Here is a 12,411-nt window from a genome sequence, read left to right as displayed (position 1 = left end):
CTAACAATAGGCCGATGTAAAGTGCTTGTCAGCACACACAGAGACCCCTGATCAAAGACCCATCGATCACACACACACACACACACACACGCTGATCCCAGCCTGATCAGATGCACACCATTGCACATGCAAAATCTCACATAGTCACTTAATCACTCACACACATCCTGCCATAGGTGTGTGTGTGTGTGTGTGTGTGTGTGTGTGTGTGTGTGTGTGCGTGCGGATGCTCCTGGTGCCCTGTTTCGGTCTGCAGCAAACTGAAGGTACCAGAGAACATTTATTGATACTCTTTGCTTGTACTTTAATCATGTATTTTCTTTTCATGCCACTTTCTACTTCCACTCCACATTCACATGAACAGCATTTAGTCCTCACAGGCCGGGTCCTGGCAACCGTGGGAAACGGTGCTTGTTAAAGGGTGCTAAACATGGAAATAGTGAATAAAAAGGATTTTAAATCTTCTTATCTTAAAATATGAAGTGAGCCACAAAAGAGTTCATATTTGTAGTTGTTAAAGTTGGTACAAAGGTCAGTGGGGTTTTGAATTAGGTTTCCTCACATCTGGATCCTAAACCTGGAAGTCTCATTTCCTCCTGCCTGCTGTCAGTCCTCCATCTGCTCCCGACTAGAGAACTTTCTGAATACAATCAAAAAAGATGACTATCTGTACTGAGCAATACTATTTAAACACCTTGAACATTGAACTAAAGAGCAGTCACTTAGCCTGAGGTGTGCTTAACAAAATCCAACTGGAGCTGCGGTTTTTGAATCAAATACCTCGACACAGTGCTGCAGTCCGTACTTCATGGTCCTCCTGTAGGATCCACTCAGTATAATTACACACTGAGCAGTCGAGTTATAGTGACTCTCCTGAACATTTATGTGTCTTTTTACTCTTTTAGTGTCACACGCGATGATACAATGGTGTCAAGTAGTCAGGACGCACTGCACACTGTAATTACTTATTCTGCTTTTAATTTGAAAGGATCGCAGATGTGATCATCTTGTCGGTCTCGACAGATGTTTGCTCCCAAACTAGCATGATCAAATCTGACGTGACATTGGACAACATCAACACACACACACACTACCCAGTAATCATCATTGCATATCTGTACACAACATATTACCTCAGAAAATAATATGTTTTTAAAATTAGATTGAATAGCTGCTTTTATTTATAGTTGTATAGTTCATATAGAGGAAGCATATCATTTTGTAACACTGGCATATTTCTGAGGTGGTAATCTGAATCGATAGCCAGAGCCTGTTCTCTATCCTTCATGTTGTTGGAGACCCCCCCCACACCCCCGCCCCCCAACCCACCCACACACACACACACACGCACACACACTCACACACACACACACACACACACACACACACAGTCACAAAGTCTACTGCTGTCTATTGTATTTATAAAAAAATAGCTGTGGAGTAAATGTTTTCCTCTCTGGTATCAACAGGGGGAAGCTAACAGTGACCACAATCTCTGTCGGAGTACTTAATATTTAAAACAGTTTCCTATTTATTATAATGCAAGTTAAAAAAGTCTCTCTGTGGCTGCAGAGCTGAGCTGGTTTCATGTTGGTGCAACACACACACTTTATGGTTTTATTCCGATACTCACACACACATAAATGCATTCAGGCAGACACAAATGTATTCACAGATGCACACACCCTTTCTCTAGTGTCTGTGTGTGTGTGGTTGTGTGTGTGTTGTGTGTGTGTGTGTGTATTGTGTTGGTCAGCAGATTTTCAGCGATGCGGCTCTGGAAGAATCACTTATAGATTAGAGTGCAGGAAAGTCCAGTGTGTGTCTGTGTGTGTGTGTGTGTGTGCGTGCGTGCGTGTGCATTTATTTGAGTCAACAACATTAACTCTTCACTATTCATTTATAACAATTAATGATGAATATAGACAATGAAAAATGTTACTGTTACTGCTCGTAACGCAGCCAACAAAAAGACCTGGTCCTTTATTTAGCAACACCCGAGCTGTAGACCAGTGTAGATCACAGAGCACACAAGCTTCAGCATGAACAAAACAACACAAACGAGCTTGAGCGAATTTAATAGGTTTTATAGCAGATTCTAGATCAGCTCGGGATGAACTCAGTAAATAAGTCGACCAGTTTATTCCTGAAGACAACAAAGCGTTAGTAAATGAGCTAAAACCCTGATTCACACCTCTGAGCAATCTTAGCTGAGGCCCGTTGGTGTTGTCGCGTTTAGAGCTGTCCAACAGAACCAAGACTACGATTCTACAGCGGCCATGCTCGTAGACATCCTGCATTTAGACACAGGAAGCTAAGGCCAACACGCATTTCCTGCTACTTTACTTCTACTCTATTCTACTAATAAACCCAGTTGTAGACAAAGTATCTCAAATTGGCAACGCATTGACGAACTACAACGGAGACATTCTGCACATTGAGTACTTTTCTAAAAGTACTTTTGTCCTTTAACTTGAGGCACTTTACTTAAGAAAGACCTGATGGTGCTTTTACATTTGAAGTGGACCTATTTAATTCCACTAGAGGGTTGCCTGAAGTTGGAATCTAAAACTCAAAACGTTAGTTGGACGAACCCCATCAACTCACACCTCAAAGTCCAAGATTGTCAACTGGTTTTGCTAATAAAAGCTCACCAGGTGTTCAGACTGGAGCCGTTCTCCTTCCTCCCTTTGAAGTTTGTATCGACATGCAAACACTGAATGAATATGTATGCGTCTACTGTACCGGCTACACATGCTGGGTGTTTTCTAGAGTGAATGTACACACACACATACACACACAGACACAGACACGCAGACACACTGAGGGTCTGCAGGGGTGACTGAGGCCTATAGCTTACCAGAATATGAGAAGTGGTCAGCCGGGGGGGTGGAGGAGTGGGTATTGAAGACAGCACACACGCACACACACACACACACACACACACACAGCGGGTGACCTTGGTATTGTGCAGCCATTACACAATTCACTGGCAGGCCAATCGAATCTCTCTCTGTCGATCAATATCCTATTAAAGCAGCACACAAAGAGAGAGAGAGAGAGGAGGAGGAGGAGAGAAGAGGTGGAGAGGATGAGAGCGTATAGGTTAGCGTAGTGGCCGTGTATTAAGTGTAATTGGTCAGTTCTGTATCCTTCTGCAGACTGGATCCTGACTTCTCCTCAATCATCCCTCCCCCGATCTGTTACTTTCCGTCAGTGGCCCTCTGCTCTTCCTGGTGTTCCCCCAACACCTCCTCCGTAACTCTCCAACTTCATTCCACGCTTCCTGTCCTCTGTGAGTGTGTGACGGCTGTAAAGTGACATTACGCCGTCCAGAATGACACACGCTGTGTTTTCTTTCACAATAATGACCACGTGCATGTGGAGACCATTGTTAAAAGAATCTTGTGTCGACACTCCCTGTAGGAAACAGGAAGCTCTGATGCTCCAAAGTTTGGGGTAAAATATTTCTACTTCTGTACTGTGGAATCTTTTTCACTGAGCCACAACTGTAGGTCCTTGATATTGTACTTTTCCTTATTTTAACAAGAACCTTTTGGACATTTAATGATGTCCCCCTGGGCTCCAGAACTGGATTTGTTTTAGTGTTTTGTGATCCACTAAACAGCGAAACTGAAGGTATGCAGCAGGTGTTTAAAGAGGGACTGCGATCTTCAATGAAAAAAACACCAGCAATAGACCTACAGTCAGGTGTGTCAGAATCAAATCAAATGAACATTACCAGTTTTGCAAAGACATTCTGTACATAGAGAATACACACAGCTCCTTGTCCTGCTTTCTAACTGAGCTGCAGGGCTCTCGCTGTGTGTCCCTGAACCACTTTGATGTTTATAGACACTTGTAACAAGCTCAATCTGCTTCCCACACACACACACACACACACACACACACACACACACACACACACACTCAGAGAGAGATGTATGTCTAGAGTGCCAGGGCGCACCTTGGCACTGGCACAAATTTCACACACACACACACACACACACACTTTCCTCCCAGCGTGTCAGGAGAGCTGATATTAGACGTAAGGATTTGGGGATTAAGTTGATATGATGGCATAACTCTCCCGCTGCTCACACACCGAACACACACACGTCTACAGAGAAAACAAACACACACACACACACAAAGAAATAAGAAGGCAGATGACCCACTTGGCACCTTCTAGTACCTTCATCTGGAGGCATTCCCACCCACCCAACACACACGCACACACACACACACACACAGCGATGCAGGGATGAAAAGATGAATAAAGCTGGAGGCCTGCACGGTTCAAACTCATCCATTCCTCCTTCCTCCTGCCCTCCATCGCCCCTGGCAACACACACACACACAAAGCCTGGTGCTGTGCCAATGCCATATGGGCACCACGGCACAAATGGCACAAAGATGTCACATCAAAATAATAATGCTAATAATACAACCAATAAAACAGTTTCAACTGGCTATTCATGGACAATAAAACGGGAATGAAATGGGACAGCGCTATGAGAAAGTTATAAAATAAGTGAATCATGTATTCATTATAATATTCTAACATAGATACATTGTCTGAGGTGAGGTAATAACGAGATGATAGAGTCAATGACCTAGAAACAGTATTAACACTGTGAAGATGAAATCAAGTTTCAGCTGGCAAACGACCAGGTTAGAGCATCAAAAGACAGAAAGGTAAATACGCAGAGGAGCTGTATTAATAAGTAAAGTTATGAACCAACCAAGACCTACAGTTTGAAGCCCTGGTAGCGCCCCCCACAGGCTGCGGTGATCATTACAGACATGAGCAATTTCAATCAAAAAACTCTACGTTAATTAGTGGTACAGGTATTGTTACAGGTATTGTTACAGGTACAGGTATTGTTACAGGTATACAGGTACAGGCCCTTGACATGTGGGCCGTGACAACAAGAGTTATTATACGACGCCCGTTCATGTGAATGGGGCTGGGAGAGGGAGCTCGAGTGTGATTGCTCGATGGGCCCATGAAAAAAATAGATATTTGGGGGTTTGAATGAGGAGAATTTACTTTTCATCAGACCACAACGAGACAAGAACTGGCTCGCTCATGAACGCGGCCCCTCCGCCTCAGTATCCGCCTCAGATGGGGCACGACTAAGCCAGAGCAGGGTGCGCTCGCTGGCTAACTCTTGTGTTGTTGCTTGAGTCTGAATCCGTGGGATAGCCACGACCCATTCATCTGAATATCATATGTATAGTTAAACGGTGCTGGGAAATAAATGTAATTTCGAGTAACATTTTAAAAAGTAGTCATTTGTAAAGCTTTTAAAATAAAAAAATGAAAATGTTTTACTTATATATTGATTATACATATAATCAATAATCATTATTATTATTATTATTATTATTACATATATACATTTCTTTATATGTTTTATTGCCCAATCTGATTTATTTATTAATTAATTATTTTATTTATTTTGAATTTACTTGCATTCCATGTACATCCATCGAGATGGTAACAGTCTCCTGAGCAGGAGTAAACGTCCTGATCCACAATACACACTGAAACACACACACTTGTTACTTCATGTGCATAGTCTTACATCGGTTGTACTCCATGCTAGACCTTGAGGAAAGTGTATGGCTCTAAGTGTGTGTGTGCGGGTGTGTGTTTATGTGCTTTATGTGTGTGTGTGTGTGTGTGTGTGTGTGTGTGCGTTTATGTGCTTTATGTGTGTGTGTGTGTGTGTGTGTGTGCAGCTCTCAGGCCAGTTCTAGCTCTGCAGGGCAGACAGAGAGAGAGTGATAGAGAGTGATAGATAGATAGAGCGAGCTCACGTTGCTGAGCTCAGCAGAAAACTACCCACCAGGTCCTGTCAGTCCTCCTCCTCCTCTTCCTTTCATCCCATCACGCCATCATGCTCTCCATCAATAAAGCGATGAAGAGGAGGGATAGAAGAGAGGGGGGGGGGCAAGGAGGGCTGGAGGCGAGGGGCTAGACGGATGTCCGGGTTTGAAGCTGATTGCTGCCTTTGTTCAGCAGGATTTTCAAATTGAAGCGTTTGACAACAAAGAGTCGACTCTCTCTCTCTCCCACTCTCTCTCGCCCCTCACTCCTTTAATAGTGAAAGCCTTTGCAGGCCTTTGTGCATAGACTGCCCTCCCCGGAGAGAAGCAGAGGAAGAGAGAGAGAGGGATATGCGGAGGAGGGTAAACGACAGGAGATGGACAGATCAGAGAGGCAAAGGACAGACGAGAGGAAGAGGAGTCCAGTTTGTTTTTGTTTATGGATGCTAATGTCCTGCGCTAACTGCTCTCATGTACACCTCATACACCACGTCCCCGTTGGAGCCCCATGCTAATATTGACCCTATTGGGTGTGGTACACACAGCAGAGGAAGGCGATGCAGCAGATATGTCTCACATCGGGTTGTTGGTTCGGTGGGAGCGATGATGTCGCGATGTTCTCACTGAAGACACTGAAACTGTGATTGAAGTAAGGCAGGAAGTGCAATTCACCCAAGAATAAAGTGTCTTAAGTTTGATGACTCTTTGAGATGATAGATCAGTTACATTTTCTCTTGAACGCACTATTTAGTTTCATTTCAAATGTGGCAGTTCTTTCAACTTTCTATAATTTTTTTATTTTAGATATTTTTTATTTTCCGGAGCAAGGGCAATTTTGGCATCACGAAATCAACCAATCACATTGTGCTGAATGCGCATATTCAATAGGTACACTGTAGAACATCCCACGGAGCCAAGATGTCAAACCACATTACTCCTTTCAAGGCAGGGCAGATCCAATCCTTCTGTTCTGACCTTTCACAATAAAAGACATACACGCTGTGTAAAAGTTTACCAGAGGGAACTCAAATTCAGAGCATTTCGCTGAAAAGGAAAATCTATAAAATATCCTGCAGTAGCTTCAGGCCATACAACAGTTTACCTCAGACAGACTGCCAGATGTTGCTCTGGGTCAATCGGATCCTGCTCGTTGGGGTCCATTCACACCAGATGCATTCACAATGTAGCAGATTTGCGACAATAGGAATAGTTTTAGAGTATATCACATTTGTGTGACAAAAAGGTCATAACTGTTTCCTCCATTGCTGCCAGACCCCCACAAATACAGTTCTGGTGCATTTATTTCTCACTTAGCCCCCAATGTTTATCCAGTTTAAAGTCTAAAATTGCTGAAATCTGGCAAAATAATAGCCATTAAGGGAAGATTTTCAACTGTAGAACGTAAACTCCCCCGAGGTTGCTAAAACTCCCAAAGTCCTCAAACAATAGTGGCTTCCATCCTTTGGGTTGGGAGTGAGTCAATGAGTCAGTGAAGGAGTAGTTCAGGGTCTTATCCATGAGTTCTATGTGTGGGGAGCTGTCTGTGTCCCCAGAGACCAGGCTACGGCTGTTCAGGATTGGGACACCTCCCTTTTAGAGTTTTTTTGGGCGGCTGGACCCCTCCACTCCAGGAGACCCTCTCTTATGAAATGCCTCAAAATATCTGTATTGATGCTCTCTCTCTCTCTCTCTCTCTCTCGTTCTCTCTTCCAGTACCTATCGCAGCCAGTACCGGTCCAAATTTCTCCCTGGCAGACCTGGACAGCTCCTCTTACTACAGCATGAGTCCAGGAGCCATGAGGAGACCGCTGCCGAGCACCTCCTCCTCCAGGTACACACTTCCTACCTCCTGCTAGATCTTCAGTCCACCGGATCTGTGAACCGGATCTTCAGACTTCTTTTACACTTCTGACGGACAACTAAGAGATGAAAGTACAACAGGAAACACACAACACACAACATCTCACTGACGGGAACACAATGGTGGAGCGGATCTAAATACATCTGTTACCCATGTTATGTAACTTTGTGCTTTTACTCCACTACATCTCTGGGATACATCTTGTACTTTGAATGCACTGTAAACACTTTTGCTTTCGGTACTTTGAAGTACATTGAGCTGGTAGTACTTACATATTTTGAAAGCAGGAGTCTGGTTTTAGTCCATCTTCATGGGGAATTAAAGAAGCACACTATTATGAATCCCAACAAACAACATGTAATCATACATATTAATGTACATACAGTACATGTGTACAACACACACAAACACACACACACATGAAGAGCTGTGTGGCCTCAGAAATACAGTTTCATATTTAGCCTTTACAAAGATTATATACACACTGCTCTCCGTCCCGCTCTGCACTTCTTCTTCTTCACACACACACACACACACACACACACACACACACACACACACACACGCACATGCTTGGAGGGTTTGCCCTGACCTCTTCTTTTAAATCGATGCGGTCGCAAGAGTCGTCTGTCTGCTGAGATACCTGCCCTGCAGCACGCACACACACACACACACAAACACACACATACACACACACACACACACGTATAACAACGAACTACTGACTCAGATTATAGTGTGTGTGTGTGTCCTCTCGTCTTTTTACACTCCCCCAATCTCTCTTTCCTCTGACTCCACATATCTCTCCAGAGACCTCCCACACACACATACACACACAAGACACACACACACAGCGCTGCGAGGCAGTAGAGCCGCTCCATATGGTAATATTTAAGTCTACACTAATGTCAAAGACTCTTCATTCATACATCTCGCTGTGTACATGCAGGTCACACCCACACACACACACACACACACACACACACACTGAAATGTCTTAACCCTCCTGTTAAACAGTCCCATCTGGTGAAAGAGAGGCCTTTAGCTTGTGTGTGTGTGTGTGTGTGTGTGTGTGTGTGTGTGTGTGTGTTAATGAGTGGTTGTGTAGCTGATGTAAGTCCACTCTACTCTGACACGTAAAGGCCTGAAACAACAACAACAGAGTGAAGGTAACTGGAGCGTGCAGCAGGTCTCATTAAAGGACGCGTTCACTCGGGGGTGTTTTAACCTTATTAAGATGCCGTTTACAATCATTCATACAGTAATGATGCGGAGCGCGCAGTCACTCACAGCTTCTGCTGCTCGCTGTGTCCAACACCTCCAAACACCAGGGTGGGTAGGTAGGTAGGTAGGGCGGGCAGGCGGGTGGGGGGGGCGGGCGGGCAGGCGGGCGGACGGTAGGTTAGATGTTAGGAAGGTAAGAAGTTAGGCAGGTTAAAGGTAGTTAGGTAGGTAGGAAGGAGGAAAGGAAGGAAGGAAGGACTATAGGTATAGGAAGGTAGCTCGATGGCAGGGTGAGAAGGTTGGTATGTAGGTAGATAGGTAGGAAGGTGGATAGATTATAGATATGATTATAGATATGATTGAAAGATGTTTAAAGAAGTTTCTCCCTGATTTATTGCTTAAAGATGATTTTAAAGCATCTTCCCTCATTTCCTTGAGCTACAACTGTGCTGTAAGCAAGACATTATGCAAAGTAAAGTCAATTAAAGGTCTGACTTTGCTGAGTTTCCTGTCCATAAAATCCATAAACTGTGTTCGAGCTCAACCAGAAGCAGCAGCAGAGACGAGAGCTTCAATATTCCTTCTTCATTACCGCAAGGCCTTTCTTTTGTGCCGACAAGGTTGTTACTGTCCCTAACACCACTGACCGAAGGAAGGATTATCAGACCGACAATACAGGAGTTAACAATGCTGCTCTGTGTGTCCTCTGTGTGTCCTGTGTGTGTGTGTGTGTGTGTGTGTGTGTGTGTGTGTGTCCAGCTCTGCCAAGAGGATAAAGTGTATGGAGGAGGACGTGGACAGTCCAGGAGAGGAGTCCTACTACCCCAGTCAGGGTCGATCTCCGGGCAGCGGCAGCCAGGCCAGCAGTTGGCACGATGTGGAGCCAGGTAGGTGTCCCCTCCCCCCATCCTCTAAAAAACCCTCCCGCGTTACCCCCCCACCCTACCCCAGCCCTTTCACTTTCACTTCCACGGCACACATGTACCTCATACACATCCCAACTTTAACCTGCCGATTCCAAAGCAGCTTTGGAAACGGAGCTTTCATGTAACGGTGTGAAGGTGATGCTTACAGCAGGGAGGGGAGTGTGAGTGTGTGTGTGTGTGTGTGTGTGTGAGTACTATGACCTGGGACACACACTTACTGGATATAAACACTACATTGTTGAGGTACTACCTCCACCTCTCTCTCTCTCTATCACCCACTCCCCCTTTCTCTCAGTATATTCATGCTGCTTTTCTTTTTTCTTTCCTCTGTTGCTTCCTTTTCTTTCTTTCCTCCATCTTGCGTTGGGAAGCTGGATATAAGCTGCGCGGCTCTCTAGCTAGCTCATTCATCTCCCGACAAGGTAAAGACTGTGAACACACCTTTTACTTTTCTCTATACGTGTCTGTGAAGCCGTCACCTCCACCTCTTCCTCTCCACCTCCTCTTGATGGCCAGACAGCGTGGTGGTTTTTGTTGTTGTCGTTTGGTGTCGTTTGGTGTCTGGTTTCGTCTGGTGCAACTCCTCCTACCTCCCTTCTTCTCTCATCTGTTTCCTTCTCTTCTCCCATCTTGGTTCCTTCCTCTCCTTCTTTTTGTATCCTCTCCTCTCGTCTCCTCTCATATCCTCTCTGTCCTCCTTTCTCCCGCCTCGCTCCTCCTCTCCTCTCTCCTCGCTTTCCTTACTTGTCTCCTTGTCTCCATTCATTGTTTTCGGTCTTGAGGCACCCATGGGTCAAGCAACCATCACCCCCACTCCATCCTGACCCCGCCCACCTGGCAGCATGCTGATGACATCATCATTACTGTTTTTTTTATTGTTGGTTGATGTATGCGAAGAAATACAAATCTTCTGGATGGACTTTAACACTGTGCATGCTCTGTTTGTGTGTGTGTGTGTGTGTGTGTGTGTATGTGTGTGTATGTGTGTGTGTGTTTACATGTATAAAGGTATGTGTGTGTAATTCACAATTAGTTGAACATTTGGCGACATACACTCACAATTCCCTCTCCATGTGCACAAATGTGTGTGTGCGTTACAAGTAATGCCTTATCACATAAGGCTTATCTGATCCAGCAGAGAATGGAAGAGGAAGAGGAGGGATGAAGGAGGAAAGGATGAGACATGCCAGGCTTTAAAGTAGGAGTAAAAAAGGAAGGCCAGGAAGGATGAGGAAGGATGGGTGAGAGAGGTTACAGGAAGAGCAACAGAAAGAGGAGGAAAGAAAAAGATACAGACAAACATGACAGACAGACAGATAGATATAAAGATAGGTAGATAGATAGATGGATGGATAGAGGTGTAAACAGGGTGAGAAAGGAGAAAGTGCTGAGCAGACTGCCTCGTTTCCACCTGACAAACCCTCTTCAACTGTTCATCACTCACATACGTACGCGCACACACACACATGCACACACACACACACACACACACACACACACCCAGCCTTCCCCGCTCTCCTCTTCCTCCTTCTGCTGCACCTCCGTCCATCATTATAAGCCCCGCCCACACCACAACCAACGATGCGCGCAGGTCGCCCAGCGTGCCCGTCACACAGTGAACAAACACAGTTACTGGAGGAACTATTTCTTCTGGGATTAATAGTTGAATTATTCTTTTTAATATAACATAGGCAAAACATAAAATAGCCGAAACATTCTCAGGTTTTAAATCTGTCAAATAACTGACAGGTTATTAATATTTGGTGATAAGTTATGGGCTGTAGGTCATCAACCTATAATCTATTTTATAATTTGTATCATGATTTTGGAAATAGGTTTTTAATTCTTACTTCATTTCTAAATTTTTGTTATGGCAATTTTCAACCCAAAAAAGGTAGTTTTGTGTTTAAATGTTTGAGTTTTCTTTAACAGTGTAGATTTGTTAGTTAAAATTTTATTATATTCTGGCCTTTTCCATATATTTTTTTAAGGTATTGCATCTTTCGGTAGCTTTTGACAATAAATCCATATAAATCCTTAAAAATGCAGCGATAATGAAAAACTAACCAAAGTCAGTGCACCTGTTCCTCCTTGTGACACCCTGTAGCCCCGTGCCTCAATCTATCCGCCCCCTCCCTCCCTACTGTCCTGACCCTGCCCAAACCAACCCCACCTCCCCCATCTCCTCTCCACCAGTGGAGGTGCATTTAAAAAAAACAAAAAATGTCAGAACATGCTGCCTCTGACCCGCTCCTCATCCTCCTCATCATGGTTCTTGGCAGGGATGCCGTCGCCCGCCGGCGCTCTGAAGAAGTCAGAGAAGTCTGGTTTCTGCGGCACCGTGCCTCCGCCGAGCGGCGCCTCCGCCTCCTCCTCTTCTTCTTTCTCCTCCTACCCCCGAACGGCTTTCACACAACACCACCATCACCACCGGCCCGTCATTACCGGGCCTCGAGGTGAGGTCCTCAACCAGTCAAACTCCAACCAACCACCAGCAGCACCTATTTCTCCCCCTCCCACACACTCACCTCCTCACCCTCCGTCCCTCCCCTGTCAGTAGCTGTG

At 44.8% G+C, this 12,411-nt stretch overlaps 1 protein-coding gene across 3 annotated transcripts in view; it reads left to right on the top strand.

Annotated features, from left to right (window-relative positions):
• The window catches only part of nfia (nuclear factor I/A), a 103,258-nt gene that overhangs the window by 76,949 nt on the left and 13,898 nt on the right, over nucleotides 1-12,411 (top strand). For 2 of the 3 annotated variants that reach the window (XM_056414781.1, XM_056414779.1), the window contains exons 5-7: nucleotides 7,549-7,666; nucleotides 9,680-9,807; nucleotides 10,218-10,268. In XM_056414781.1, coding sequence (XP_056270756.1) covers nucleotides 7,549-7,666; nucleotides 9,680-9,807; nucleotides 10,218-10,268 — 297 coding nt within the window. The remainder of the gene's footprint in view (nucleotides 1-7,548; nucleotides 7,667-9,679; nucleotides 9,808-10,217; nucleotides 10,269-12,411) is intronic. The other variant, XM_056414780.1, reaches the window with a different exon arrangement.

This window comes from Pseudoliparis swirei, chromosome 5 (genome assembly GCF_029220125.1).
Source record: "Pseudoliparis swirei isolate HS2019 ecotype Mariana Trench chromosome 5, NWPU_hadal_v1, whole genome shotgun sequence".
NCBI lineage: Eukaryota > Metazoa > Chordata > Actinopteri > Perciformes > Liparidae > Pseudoliparis > Pseudoliparis swirei.
This window is presented reverse-complemented; position numbering and strand designations above follow the sequence as displayed.